Raw genomic sequence first — 15,135 nt, 5'->3', positions numbered from 1 at the left:
CTTGTCTAGAATCCTAGGAACACCTACATTATTCTCAGCACCCCTGCCCTGCCTCTTGCCCCGTCAGCACCAAAGCCAGGAACGACTCTGGGCTCCTCAAGTCCTCTGCTCCCCACACTGACCCAGCTCCCAAGCCAGCCAACTTCACCTGGAAGTCTCTCTAGAGCGTCTGATGGGGCCCTGCCCTAGCGCTGCCACCTCTCCCGATAGCCCGTTCTCCCTGCAGAGTCAGAAGGGCTGTGGCAGATGTGAACTGGAGCACGTGGTTCTCCCTGATGAAACCCCGCATGGTGCTGCCCATCACACCTAGGGCAGAGGTGTGACACGCAGATGGATGGGATGAGCGCTGGCTCCCGGGCGGGATGGAGGGCACAGCAAGGTTGTGCTTGCACTGGCCGCCAAGTCCTAACATGTGCGGAGTCACAGAGGGGTTCCCCCATAGCCCATCCTGCCTGTCCCGCCACAAGGCTGTTGGGGCTGCCTTATCTCCTCCCTGGATGCTAACGCACCTCCCATAGTCCACATGGGTGCAGAATGACAGCAGGGACTTGGGGACAGCAGGGTCGTAGTGGGGACACAGGAGAGCTCGGCCTGAGCAAAGGAGTGACTCAAGAGCAGCAGGGTGAGTGCAGAAAAGCAGTGCAGAGTGAGACCGGGGATGAGGCTGTGTGGGCAGGGGACCAAGATAGCTCACCAAGAAGAGGAGGTGTAAGTGGGGATGGAGTGGGCAGCACCGGAAGGTATGAAGAAGGTGATGGGCCCATGGGATGTCCCCATGGACATGGCCTGGGCTGGAGTGTCCCAAGCAGAGGACACCGTCAGCCACTGGACACAAGGGAGAGTGGACGGAGCAGGTCAGGCCTGGTCCCGTCCCTCCATGAAGAGCTGAGGACAAGGAGAGGCAGGGGGAAAGCCTGGTATATCCCACAAGTGAAACCCTTGAGGACTCCCCTCCTAGAATGTTCTGGACTCACCCAGTTCCCCATCGAACCACTGTCTGATCCCTGGGGACACTGGGAGGTTTCCCACCTCCAGGCCTTTGCCTAGGCTGTGTGCCCTCCACCTGGGATGCCTTCCCAGGCAGTGCTGGGAAATGCCCAGCCCCTGGGATAGGTTCTGGCTCCCACTTGGTACCCAGCATTCTGGAGGGGACCTTGCCAAATCATCGTTCAAAGCCACGTGTCGTCTTCGCTAGATGCTGCGCTCTGTCGGGGAAGGCAGTTCTGCCCCCGCCTGGCCTGGCCTTACCCTGGCTGGCGCCGCCGATGCCCAGATGAGTCAGGTTGGCTGCGAGGTTGCCGGTGCTGCTGGAGCTGCTGAGCGCGGGGAAGGTGGGCTCCTCAGGGTCCAGCGGGGTCGGGAGGGGGGAGGGGAAGTGTATGTTGGTCAGGTCGGGCAGGGAGCCCCCTGTGTTGTGGGTGGCAGGGATCAGGGCTGTAGTGTTTTCCTGGTCAGCGGATGGAAAGATGCTGGGGGGAAGGCCAGACAGAGGGGGGGAGGTGAGCTCTCGCCCCGGCCCATTCTCCCCCAAGAGCTGTGGTGGGGGGTGAGGGGGTGGGGGGAGACTGGCCCAAAAACATCAGGAGGCAGAGAATGGTACCCTGGGATCAGGTGCTGCTATGTTCGGCCTGCACCTCCAGCGGGACCTTGGGAAACAGCCTATCTACGCAGGAGGGGGCTGGGGTGAGGGTCCTCCTGGTCCGGGACAGGCTGGGGCTGACGAGCGCGCCAGCTGGGGCTGAGTGGCGGCGAGAGGGGGCTCAGTCCCTGCAGGCAGGGAGGGGTAGGAGGGCCCCTTCTTCCCCCACCCGGTGAGGGTTGTTAGACAGCCGCCAGCGAGGGGCATCCCTCTTGTCAGAACTTGTAGTCTCCTGAGCGGACGGGAAGCCCGGGGGTCATCGGAGCAGCCCCACCAGCCCTGGACATGCAGGGCGGGCCCTGCTGACACTTACTTGATCCCGGGGACCTCGCAGGACTTGGGCCTGGACCCCGTCTGAAAGAAAACACAGCAGAGGCTGAGCGGGTCTCCTCACGCACCGTGGCTCCTCAGGGCGCAGCTGACCATGCCAACAAGAGGGCAAGTTTATCAGGCCCCATGATGTCTCACAAGGCAGCCTCAAAGACCAAGGGGTCTGTCCTGGACGTGCGCAGGGGCAAAAGCAAGAGTCAAACGCAGAGGAGTCTCTATGGCTCCCACCACCAGCGCCTGCCCTTGGGGGCGACGGGCACATCTCAGCCTAGCTTGGCCTGCCCCTAAGGTGGGTGCAGCAGACAGGGGTGACGTGGTCCCTTGTCAGAACAGACATCTGAGGGAGAACGTGCCTTGTCTACTCTACACCTGAAAACCCCAGGGCCATGCCACGGGAGTCAGACACCGGCTCAGTGATGGCGCCACTGGAAACCCAGGCACCCAAGGCTGGTGCCCCATTCCATTTCTAGATCAGAGCGGGTAGAGCTCCTGAGGAAGGAGCTCAGCATGCTTGTACCTCGTGCGGGACAGTATGACGAACACACAGAGCGTGCTGCCCACACCCCTAATGGACTCACCTACCAGTGGTCCCCCAGTTCTGGCTCTCACAGGGACCCATGGAGCCCATGTCCCCACCACCTGAGGTCGAAGGTCGAAGACTCTGGCTGCCCTGTGGGCTGGGGAGGGGGCCCCATGGAAAGCCCGCTGGCAGCAAGGCCCTGGTTTCCTCCTCTCGAGCTGGGGCCACTAGGTCACCTGAGAACTACAGGCTCTAGGCAGAGCCCCTAGACTCTCATGCAAGGACAAAGGAGGGAACTCCTCAGACAGCGGCAGACGTGACTGGACAGAGCCCGCGTGCTGACAGGAGGGCTCCAGCTGTGTCACATTCCCTAATTCCCCATCCGCCTCGCAGGCCCGCGGGCTGATGTGTTCTTTGGGGATTATCAGCTAGAAGAAGGTGGATGCACTGGCGGGGGGCTGGGCTGGCAGCCTCTATGCGCAGGCACAGCCTGTATGGGGTCGGGGGAGGCCGGGGGCAGGTGGCGGGGGTGTGCCAGCAGTGACTGGGGAGCCTGAGGGGTGGTGTGCGACCAGCAGGGTTAAGCCTCTGCAGAGCATGCCAGAGGAACGGGTTGCTACTTGGCCATGGGCTCCTTAATTCTGTGAGTAAACACTCGCTTCATTACCAGATTTTTGCAAAGCACGAAGACAATGACTTTCTAAAGAATCTTTTCAAAAGCATTCCCATGAACATTATGGACATAACAGCAGATTTCTAAACAGTATTAAAAACTCACCCATCATGGCTGTCTCCCCAATGCCACCCCACTCCCAATGAATCCAACGGAATCCCTCTGCCGACATCCGTAATGCATCTCGCGCACGTGGCGGCTACAAGCTAGGCCGCGATGTTGAGGTCTGCTACCCTCTCCTTACTCCCTGGATGTCAAGTGTGTTTCCACCGACACTCGCCACCTTCACGTGGGGGCTCAGTGGCACACTGACCACTCGGAAGAATCCTGATGTCCGTCCTTACCCACCTCTCTGCAACCACAATTCTGTCCAGGTTGCTAGAAATTCTTTTTGAGTTATTTTCTTCCCTGAATATGTCGAAAATCACACACGTTCTCTATCTAAAACTGGAAGATGTAGACAGGGATAAGGGCTGCCGGTGGCGCCCACACCTGCCACGCGAGAGGACACCGCCCCCCCCCCCCCCCGCCCATCTCCCAGGCATCTGTGTGTGTAGACGGTGTATCTGGGAGATACGCTGGTTCTGTTCCAGACCCATCCCAATAAGATAAGTATCACAGCGAAGCAAGTCAAGTGAATTTTTTGGTTTCCTGGTGCATATAAAAGTTACGCTTACCCTCTCCTGCAGTGGTTAAGTATGCGACAGCACTATGTCTGAAAAAACTTATGAAAAAAAAAAACAAAAAAACAACTTATGTACCTTAATTAAATATGCTGATCATTATCTGAGCTTTCAGCGAGTTGTAATCACGGATCAAACATCACACAACAAATACAGTAATGAGAACAGGGGCATCCGGGAGGCTCAGTTGGTTAAGACGCACCTGCCTTCAGCTCAGATTGGGCATCCTGCTCAGCACGGAGTCTGCTTCTCTCTCTTTCTCCCTCTCCCTCTGCCCCTCCCCACCACTTATTCCCTCTCTCTCTCTAATAGATTAAAAAAAATCTGGGACGCCTGGGTGGCTCAGTCAGCTAAGTCGCCGCCTTTGGTTCAGGTCATGATCCCAGGGTCCTGGGATCCAGTCCCACATCGGGAGTCTTCCTCAGTGGGGAGCCTGTTTCTCTCTGTGCCTCTGCCTGCCACTCTGCCTGCTTGTGTTCTCCCTCTCTTGACGAATAAATAAATAAAATCTTTTTTAAAAAAATCTTAAAAAAAAATAATGAAAACACGTGAACTACCGTGAGAATTACCAGAATGTGACCCAGAGACACAAAGTGAGAAAATTGCTGTTGGAAAAATGGCGCCAATGTTCTTGTTCAACACAGGGTTGCCGCAAACCTTCCACTGGTAAAAAAAAAACACAGCACAGTAAAGAAAAGTGCAATAAAATGTGGTGTGCCTGTCCATTTCTAAGTGTTGTACACCTTTCTAAACAGCTTCATCCTGTTCTTTCCACACAACAGTATTATAAGAAGCATTACTCATGCCTTCAAAATTCCATCAGAAATCCTAATTCCAGGGGCGAATGGGTGGCTCAGTCGGTTAAATGTCTACTCTTTCTTTTTTTAAGATTTATTTATTTTTAAGGGGGGGGGGGGCCCGGGTTGCTCAGTGGGTTAAGCCTCTGCCTTCGGCCCAGGTCATAATCCCAGGGTCCTGGAATCAAGCCCCGCATCGGGCTCCCTGCTCAGTAGGAAGCCTGATTCTCCTTCTCCCAGTCCCCCTGCTCTCACTGTCATTCTTTCTCTGTCAAATAAATAGATAAAATCTTAAAAAAAAAAAAAAAAAAAGAAAGAAAAGAAAGAAAGAAAAAGAAAAAAACAGAGAGAGAGAGAGAGAGGGAAAGAGAAGATGAACAGGGGGATAAGAGGGAGAAGCAGACTCCCCAGCTAAGCAGGGAGCCTGACACGGGGCTCAATCCCTGGACCTGAGCTTCAAGACCTGAGCTGAAGGCAGTCGTTTAACAGACTGAGCCACCCAGGCATCCCTAAATGTCTGACTCCAGGTCTTGATCTCAGGGTCATGAGTTCAAGCCCTGCACTGGGCTCCATGCTGGGCAGGGAGCCTACTTAAAAAACAAAATCCCAACTCCACATATGTGGAACTTTCATTATAAGTTCCATGTGGGAATTTCATTATAAATCCCCTACTGTTGAACATTCAGGTTGTTTCCAGTTTATTCCAAAAGCTCTAACATATTCCTTTTTTTTTTTTTTTTTAAAGATTTTATTTATTTATTTGACAGACAGGGATCACAAGCAGGCAGAGAGACAGAGAGGAGGAAGTAGGCTCCCCGTCCAGCAGAGAGCCCGATGCAGGACTCGATCCCGAGACCCTGAGATCGTGACCCGAGACCCTGAGATCGTGACCCGAGCCAAAGGCAGAGGCTTAATCCACTGAGCCACCCAGGCGTCCCTCTAACATATGCCTTTGAGGAACACATCGGTGTTTGCTCATTTGTCACCTCCCTACGATTCCTTGAAGGGGATGAGTAATTCATGTTGCTGCCCCATTCACCACAACCTGACCAGCAATGGGTTTTAGTTCTTTTTTTTTTTAATATTCAAAATAGCTCTGGTTTTAAGAGTATCTTGTTCTATGCAAATTCTTTGAAATCTGTATTCATGGCACAAATTCTATCTTACCACTAGACATTTTATAGGTTGAACTTCAGAAATTTGTTTCTGGACCTGGAAATAATATAGAAATCCCAACTCAATTGGAAATTCCAAGTAGATTTTGTAGTCTAATAAACGTTGTAGTTATTGTGCAGATGAATAGAAGTTTTAAGGATGACTGTCAACATTTATAAACATTGACGATGACCCAATACTAGGGGTTAGTAGGAAGATCACAGGCTCAGAATTAGGAGGTACAGGTTCTAAACCCTGAGTATCTTCATAGCCTTGGACAAGTCACTTAACCTCCATAGCTTCGACTTCTTTTTTTTTTTGAGCTATAGCAGACCTATAACATTGTATTAGTTTCAGGTCACACAATGGTTCGCTATCTGTATGTACTGGGAAGTGGTCACCACAGTAAGTCTAGTTCACAGCCAATACCATACACAGAAATCCGTGAATGCTTCACGAATTTGCACGTCATTCTTGGGCACTCTGGGCATTCTTGGGGAGCGGCCACGCTGAGCTCTGAACCGTTGCACTTCTAGTATACACGCGGCCATGGCAAACATGGGTTTTCAGTTTTCACTGCTTCTGCCAGCCTGACAGGTCTGCCGTTCATGTTAAAAAGGCCTATACGACTGGTCAAATCTGCGTGAAGGTTACACCTGAGGGAAGGCAAAACTCCCCCAGTAGGCTAATTCTCCACCTTGGGCCAGGCTACACTTAAAAAAAAGATCAAGAAGGAAAATCATTTCTGAAAGCCCTTAGGACTCTCTTACCTTCTTGGTGTCCCATGCTTGCTTAGAAAGATTCTTATCTGTCTCCGACGTGGTCTCCTCCATTCCTGGAACTGTTAATAGTAAGACTGGGGTGCGGTGGGGTGGGGGAGAGAAGGATGATCAGACCCTTTTCACTCTGAAGTTATGTGGCACCAAGGGGGGAGCTGCCCCGACATACATAATCATGACCGTGACACCGGTGTAACTGCCCCAACAGTAACTTCTGGGGATTGCACCCAAGTACGAAGAACAGGAAGGACAGTTAAAAAAATAAGTAAGTGGGGTGCCTGGGTGGCTCAGTCAGGTGAGGGTCTGGCTCTTGGTTTCGGCTCAGGTCATGATCTCATGATCTCAGTCATGAGATCCAGCCCCACATCTGACTCCATACTCAGTGGGGAGACTGCTTGGGATTCTCTATTTCCCTCTCCTTCTGCCCCACCGCCTGCTTAAGCATGAGCATGCTCTCTCTCTCTCTATCTCAAATAGGTAAATCTAATAAATAAATAAATAAATTAATAAACCAGAGACCCTGTGACTTAAAAAGAAATGAAAATAGGAGCTCTGGAGCAGAGGACATGTATTACTTCTGCCTCCCATGGGACCAGTTCAGGCTTTGGAGGTCTCAGGCTGCAGAGAACAGCAAGAGAAATTCTTCCAGACTCTTGCCCCACCTGCCACCTTGTGGTCACCTGCCTCCTAGCCCATGATGCTTAGTGTCAGCTGGAGGTTGACTGTTCTACTCATTGTAGCTGCGGCCTCACGAATTAGTTGCAATGCCAGCCAGTCCCCCAGGAGAAGAGGAGGGGAGGAAAGGTCTGAGGGACTGGATGGGCATCATTTAAGGCCCTGGAACCAGCTATGCCTGAAGGCCCCTTTCTTTGGACCTTTTGGTTAAGGTGAGATTAAACATTTTCTTTATGAGACCCAGTTTCTTTATGCCTCTTGGAGGTTCAGTCTTTTGCTTGCAACAGAGCTACACTGAACACAGCCAGATGGGTCACCTCCTCCTCCTCCTTAAAACCCAGAGAGACCAGCTGTGACAGGTGGGAGGGCAGCCAGGCTAACTCCTCACCCTGTCACTGCTTGGGTCCCTCCCAGAGAAATGGGAGCAGGCGACATGTCTCCCCTCTCTCCACCCCAAGGACAACTGGACTCTGCACTGTCAAGGGCCCCTGCCTTGCAGCTCCCTTCCACGGTCACAGAGCCCCGAGGGATAATGACATTTGCCTTGGAAAGCCTACCTTGAAAGTCTCACTTTCCTGGAGAGCCCACCAAGGAGACGGCCCCCTCAGAATGGCTCCTAACACTGGGAACAGGAGGGCAGCATCTGGCACCCTGTTCTCTTCACCCCCGGGGCACCTGGAATTCCTGCTTTTAGTACGGAGCCCATTCTTTCTGCAATCTCACCTTCACTGATGAGCGGGGATCCCGGGACAATGGCACATGCACAGCCGCCCCCCCTCAAGGGGTGAAGATCTGCTTGATAATCCTCATTCTACCAGCAGAATCTCCCTGGTATGTTCACACATTCACACAGGGCAATGCTACCCAAAAAACTGGAAAGTGTTTAGACCTTAACTGCATGTGATTAACTCTCTGCCTTCTGTGTCTCTCTCTGGGCAGATCAAGCCTGGGTGGGGTTTCCCGCAGCCTCACAGCACTGTGCTCCCCTCTCTGGGTGACACTGCCCAGTTTTTAAGATGGCACGCACCCTCCCAGAAGGTCCGAGGGACACTGTCCCTGCGCTCAGCTCTGGGGAGAGGCTGGGGGCCTGGGTACAGATCTGCCCTAGCTACTGGTACGCGGAGCCCAGAGAGGAGAGTAGGGAAGAGGTAGGAAAGAAAGGACTGGCCCCATTTCCACCCACAGGAGGCAGAATGGGCCCAGGGACTGTGAACCAGGAGGGTTCTGAGCTGCAGAGCCAGGAAGTGGTACAGCATGAAGCCTTGACTTGAACTACACCTAAAGTAGACATCTAGCTCTAGACTGCTTGGTAATGAGCTGATAAATGCCTCCTTTTGGTGGGGCTGGCTGTTTCCTACAACCAAAAGAACCGGCAAGGCCCGCATACTGTGTGGCCATGCTCTGAATCCATGAATGGAAGCCAATGTGTCTTTGCAGGGGCAGTTTTCTCTGCCCAGAAAACTCCTATGCACTCCTCAAAACCCAACTCAAGCAGCACCATTTCTGAACATGTTCAAGCCTCTCCCCTTGTCCCATACCACCCACTGACTCTCCCCTGGCAGGTCTCTCCACCTATGAGCTTGTGACCTCTGGGAGCACAGGAGCCACCCACTAGCCTCGCCTTACCCAAGGAAAGAAGCCCACGTGCCCTGCCAATACCTCTTTTCTGGTGTGCTTCCTGGGACCCGCCTGTGAAGGGTTCTGGTTGGGTGGGTGTCATTGTGCTCTGGTGCAGGGCAGAGTCAGAATTGGTCCTGAGAAGAAGAGAGAGACAGTGAGGCTTGTGACAGTGAGGCCCCAACAGGATGAAGGGATAGTCCTGGCCCCACTCTATCCAGGATATGCTCAATGGGACAGGGTGGGAATGGTGAGTGGTATTTGGGAGCTGTTATACCTGCATAAAACCACAGGCACACTTTTCTCAAAAGCAGCACAGCAGTGACCCTGATTTTCATCTGCAAAGCCCACTGAAGACAAAAAGCTGCAGTAGAAATGCCCCTCCATTCCCACCAGGTCCTCCCCACTACCACCCTGTCCGTGGGCTTCTCAGCTTTAGGGGAAAGAATGGTGCCTTCCTCCTGAAACTCTCTGAAACCCCACAGTCCCACATCGGCCCAGCCCTGGGAGTATAAGGCCCAGCCCATCACTGCATCCCCTTCTGGAGACAAACACCAGTGGGCAACTGTGCCACCCCAGGATGCTCAGTTGCAAACCAGGTGTAATAAGCAAAAAGGAGAGGCAGCGATAGGAGGCTCAGAGAACGACCCAGAAAGAATGCAGCCCTGGGGAAGGGGTGCGGCATGAGAGCTGCTAGAAGCTCTGCCTTCTGCACCAGGGATGGAGTAACTCAGTGTACTCCCAGCTGCACGTGCTTGGAGGGATGGTCCCCAGAAGAGCCCCTCGGGTACCCAGAAAACTGTGGGCACCCAAGGGGAGCTGGGGAGGTCTAGCCACACGGCTGGCAATCTGGGGATGAAAGAGCAGCATGAATCCAAAAGGGACATCCTAGCTACGGAGAGTGACATGGAGGAAACTCAGTTCAAGAAGATGAGCAGTTTGCAAAGGATCGGGCCACCTGACCTCTGACCCTAGGGCCATACAAGCAGTAAGAAGCTGGTCTGGATCCCGGCTCCCCCCCATCAGCTGTGTGTCCTTGAGTAAGTCTTCTGACCTCTCTGTGCTCACTTTCCTTATATCTAAAATGTGGAGAATAAAAGTGCCGACTCCACAAGCTCCACAAAGCTCCGTGCATTTTGTATCAGTTAATAACTGTGATGGTTAAAACTGATATACGATACGTGCCCAGGAGTACATTATTGAATGATACATCATATAATTATATTTCATACATACATTTTTTTTAATAACTTACTTTCACTCTTCGATGAAATCACCTACATATATTTTTTTATGTGTGATAAAACAAATATAACATAAAATTTACCATTTTAACCATTTTTAAGTATACACTTCCATGATATAAGCATATTCACACTGGTGCACAATCATCCCACTATTTGCTGTGGGCATTAACATTAACTATATTATTGTTATTCTAAATCTTTGTAGATGATGGCACTATTGACTTTTTTCCCCTGCTAGGTACCCTTATATGTATTCCTAAACTTCTGCTAATAAATATATAATATTTGTATAATCACATTTTCAGTGACTGTTCAGCAATATGAGAAACCACTCATAATATAACATTAAATGGAAAAGGGCAAGTTACAAGACTAAATGTCCAACCTAATCCCAACTCTGTCTATAAAAGAAAAAAAAAGTCATGGAAAGAGAAAAAAAATCCCTGGAAGACTCCAAAGCTATGACCTTGGTATTACAAGGATAGAGCTGATTTCTAGAAACTTCTGAAGACTTCTTAGCTTTGTCATTTTAAAGTGACTGCATATTGGTTTTCCAAGCACAAGCATGATGTAAGTTTGTTTTTGTTTCCAACAAGACGGCTGAGGGCCGGTTCTGGGTCACTGACCTTCTCCAGCTGGTGTCCGCGGGCGGCGAGAGGTACACGGTGCCGTATGGGCAGCTGTCCGCTTGAGTGTGAGTTAAGGGGACAGCACTGTTGGCTCAGGCCCCACCCCGAGCCCCAGGAACCTCGTGGCCAGGCTGCTGGGAGCCTGCAAACAGCTGGGGCTACAGGGCGGGGGCCTTTCCTGCCTGGCTGCGAGCAGCCCCCGGGGTTCGGCCCTGTCCACCTAGCACTCAGCACTCACCCCCTACAAGCACACGTGCGGGCTGCGCCCCTTCCAAGAGGGGCCTCGGCTGAGAAACTGGGGCCCGTGGGGGGCAGTGGGGAGTCTCATTCAGCTGACCTGGGTCTTGAATCTTAATTCTAGGCTGACAGGGTGGCTCCCAGGGCCTGAGGGCTCTGTCTGGGGCCCAGCTGGTCGGACTGCCCCAGCCACGGAAATGAGAAGCGGGAAATGACAGGCTTCTCTGTTCTCGAATGCTTTTGGGGGGGGGGTGCATGTCCCAAGAGCAGCCGCTCAGACTCTGGTGATGGGGGGGGGGTGCGTGCTGGCTGGCCAAGCACCAAGGGGCGGCCAAGTCTTGGGGGCGGGGGAGAAACTCCTGATGATCTCTGCTTGGCCAAGGTGCAGAGGAGAATTCTGTGTCTTCAGATGGAGCCTCCCTTGGATCTGTCTGGGTCTGGCTCAGACCCCCCCTCGGCCCGGCTGCCTCGGCTGGGCTGCCCTCTGCATGGCCCCAACATGTGGACACCCTGCTCACAGTCTTTCTGGGTTCCACTGCCCAGCCAGGCGTCCAGCACAGTGTGGGTCCGACCTTACCTTCCCCAACCCTCCCCGCAGCCCGCACGCCCCAGCAGCCCAGGGCCTCAGTCCCGTGGGCCCCGGCCCCAGCCCAAGGCCCTTCGGCTAGCCACACCGCCTCTGCCAGGGTTGCCCCACAAGCGCGCCCTCCCCGGGGCTGCCCGGGAGCCCCAGAGCATGGGGGCAGCCCTTATCAGCTCAGCCAGCTAGACTCCGGGTCCTGCAGTCACCAGTAGCCCCCTCCCGTCCTCCGGGTAAAAGATATCTGCCGTCCGTGTTTGTCCACTGACAAGGGCCGGCGATGTGGTGAGCCCAGCCGGCCACGCTCTCGGTATACTCTGTCCACCAGCCCGTGGTGCCGGGTGGTTCGGCTGGTGTCCAGGCCAGAGGACTGGAAGGGTGTCTGGGCGAGGCAGGGTGGGAAGGTGGGGAGAAGGAGACCGGAAAAGAGAGAGAAACCCAAACAATTATCAGCCACGGCCTGAGACCCAACCCAGCTCTGCCCCCAGGATCTGACCTCAAGGCCCCCCAATCCTGAGATACCCTTTGTCACCATTCTGCGGCCCAGACAGGCTTCCTCCTACAGCCAGGGCCCCCAGACTCTGAGTGCTGCCGGGGTAGGGGTGAGCCGGGGATCCTGGGCGCCGGGCGGCAGGCGTGCAGTGCGGCTGGCATGCACGGGCCAGGCAAGGCAGCGCAAGCTTGGGGCCCGGTGCCGGCTGGGGTGCCAGGGGTGCAGACGGCCCAAGCGCCCCCCAGCCTCGCCAGGTGCAGACAGGCCTCCGCCTTCTCTCTTTCGGCCTGGCTGGCCTCCTCTCCCCACCTACGTCATCCCTAGAGGGGCCTGCCAAAAGACAGCCCCCAGGGCTTCCAGCTGAGGACGTCAAGGGGCCCACCTGGCCAAGTGCTGACTCCCCAGAGGCTCCTTACTGAGCCCTGGCCGGTCTTGATTGAGATGAGCCCCCCACACCCTCCCCCACCACCTCATCCCTTCACCACGGGAGCCAAGTGCAAGCGCTTTCCGGAGCCCTGGCCCACGGCTGGGCCGGAAGGGGCTTCCTTCCAGCACCTGGGGCTGGCACGAGGCCTCCAGCCAGACCTTGCTCCCTCTCCCAGCTCCATGCCCCTGGGGCCCCTGGGAGTCTGCTCCCTGCCTGCCCTGGGGCTCTGGACCCCTCAGGCCCCCTGCCATCTGACTGGGGTGAGACTGGCAACCTTAGCCAGCTCTGGAGGCAGCCAGTACCCCCGCCCCGCCATCTGGCCCTCGGGCCCTTCTGCCTTCTCTGGGCAGCCAGGCAAAAGCAATTTCCTTCCGGAAGACTGTCACTGGCTGGAAACACTGCTCTTCCCTACCCGTCCGAACGCCTGGGCCAGTGTTCAGGGCTGACAGCTCTCCCTGGAGTCTGGGGCCCCCCTGTTTCTCCCTGACCCAGAAAGAATCCTGCCAGCTTGGGTCTTTCTGCACTTTTGCCTCCAAAAGGCCTTGGGCCTGGAGACTTCAGAGACTGAGGGACGGTGGGAACCTTGCCATCCTGGCACAAACACCGGAGGGCAGGGGCTGCTCATCTCCTCCCAGAGACGCCTAGAAGGCCGGGGGGAAAACCAAGGCAGCTGAAGCAGAGCCAGAGGCAGAGAGAAGCTCGGGCCCGGCCACAGCCCGGCTCACCAGGCCGCACCTGGGACCACACACACACGTGTGCATGTGTCACAGGGACGAACCATGCAGCATTGACGCCCATGCTCGGATCCTCCAGGCGGGGCCTCGTGACGCAACCACGCGCGCTCCCCCACACAGGGCAGGAGAAGGTGCAGCGTGGGTCCGCTTCTGTTTGGCAGACAGGACACTTCCCGCCAGGCCACTGGGGTGGCCACACAGGGATACCCAGCACCCGCACACGTGCCAGGGACGCCGAGGCCTCAGCCCAGGGGCTCATTTACCAGAGAGACAGGAGCCGCCGCCAGGGCCTCCCCCAGATATCCGCTGGGCTGAAAATGCAAAGAACCGAGACTTTGAGACACTCCTGCCTCGTCCGGCCCCCCAGTGGGATGCCCAATAGGCCCCAGTGCACCCTTGGCCCAAGGAGGCTCTATGCCAGCACTAGCCATGGCCGTACTCGGGGGCTTCCCAGAGAGATGCTCCCCTTGAGGGAGAGGGAGATGGGGGAAACAGAGGAAGGGGAGAGGGAGGAAGAGGGGAGAAAAACGCAAACTAGGAAGGGCCTTGACAAAGATGTCAGGCTCTTGGAACACATTAAGGATCGGCACAACGGCCCCATGTGTCTGTTCCTGCAAGGGGGCCGTCTGAGGAGGGCCACACTCTGAGAAGCCCAGGGACACAGGGCTGAGCCAAGTGTACCCTGAGCCAGCCTAGGGGACCCAGGCCAGTGCCCTGCTACATTCCAGCAGTAGTGTGGAAGGAGGAGAAACTGGGGAGTGACTCAGGTGGGTGGGGGACTGAGCTCCATGTGGGACAGGCTGGGCTCCACCTGGCCTGTCAACACAGGGATAGACATGGCTATTTCTGAGGCCCTGTCCCAGCAAAGGGGCAGGTGTGTGGCCGTCTGGTGGACCTGTCCCTACAGAGCCCAGACAAGCTAGGGGTGGCCCAGCTCCCAGCCCCGCTCCCAGGCCCACCTCACCCCGCTTCCATCTGCAGACCAGGGTCAGGGCACAGTCTGGGGTAAAAGGCCAGCCCTGCACCCAGGCGGTGGGCCTTATCTCTCATTATTTATGATAAGGACATGCACGGCGGCTGTGTGGCCTGCGGGAGCCGTGTTGTGTGCGTCCCTGCCAAGAAACGTTTGCAGACAAGTGGGGTCAGGCCACAGGGCCTCCTTCTGAGAATTGCTGGGCTTGCGGATTAGTGAGGCAGGATGGAGCCAAGCCCCAGAGGCCCCGAGCGGTTCCCGATGCCGCACAGCCGGCCAACAGGTGTAGCGGCTGCTGAAACGCTCTTGGCCAGACCACAGCCTCGCTGCGGGCTCTGCTGACAGAGGACAGGCAGGGGGATCCAGACAAGGCCTGGCCAAGCTGTCCCAGGGACAGGAAAAGAGTAGGTGGGGGCAGGGGAAGCGAGCTGCGTCAATTATTTGGTGACCCCAGCTCTCCACAGCGGCCGACACACACGGTCGCTCTATGGCACTCTGTGGCCAGGGTGGGGCCGGGATACAAGGAGCGCCAGGGGGAGGCTGTAGCGGGGGAGGGCGGGGGCTCACCTGGAAGGGCAGATCCACGGTGCCACTCCCGATCTGGTTCACGTTGGGCAGGGACCCACCGTAGTACTGGCCCCGGCTTGGGCCCAGCTGCAGGTACTGAGACTTCTGGAGCTGGAGCTGTAAGAGAAGCTGGCAGCTGCAACGCGGGCCCGACGCCTTCCTGAGCACATCATGAAAAGCGCCACCCCAAGGGGGCACCCAGAAAGGTACCAAGCAAAGGGGTTGATGGCACCAGTCACAAAGGGTGTGGGACCCTGTGACTCACGTACTCAAAGGAGCCCCATGTCTCTCCACCCGAAAGAGCAGAACCAGAAACCCACGGTGCCCCAGGCAGCTCTCCCCAGGCAAGGCAGCGGGCCCTGAGGGGACTGCCTCCATGA

The 15,135-nt window shown here is 55.4% G+C and overlaps 1 protein-coding gene across 8 annotated transcripts in view; it reads right to left on the bottom strand.

Annotated features, from left to right (window-relative positions):
* CRTC1 (CREB regulated transcription coactivator 1) overlaps positions 1-15,135 on the bottom strand; it is a 74,524-nt gene that overhangs the window by 15,778 nt on the left and 43,611 nt on the right. For 5 of the 8 annotated variants that reach the window (XM_045990285.1, XM_045990288.1, XM_045990287.1 and 2 more), the window contains exons 2-9: positions 14,756-14,872; positions 13,479-13,526; positions 11,806-11,943; positions 10,742-10,803; positions 8,911-9,005; positions 6,568-6,653; positions 1,953-1,993; positions 1,249-1,469 (exon numbers count right to left, since the gene is read on the bottom strand). In XM_045990285.1, coding sequence (XP_045846241.1) covers positions 1,249-1,469; positions 1,953-1,993; positions 6,568-6,653; positions 8,911-9,005; positions 10,742-10,803; positions 11,806-11,943; positions 13,479-13,526; positions 14,756-14,872 — 808 coding nt within the window. The remainder of the gene's footprint in view (positions 1-1,248; positions 1,470-1,952; positions 1,994-6,567; positions 6,654-8,910; positions 9,006-10,741; positions 10,804-11,805; positions 11,944-13,478; positions 13,527-14,755; positions 14,873-15,135) is intronic. The other 3 variants (XM_045990286.1, XM_045990291.1, XM_045990292.1) reach the window with 1 other exon arrangement.

Source organism: Meles meles, chromosome 20, assembly GCF_922984935.1.
Source record: "Meles meles chromosome 20, mMelMel3.1 paternal haplotype, whole genome shotgun sequence".
Taxonomy (NCBI): domain Eukaryota; kingdom Metazoa; phylum Chordata; class Mammalia; order Carnivora; family Mustelidae; genus Meles; species Meles meles.
Note: the sequence above shows the minus strand (reverse complement) of the source record. Positions and strands in the feature narration are given on the sequence as shown.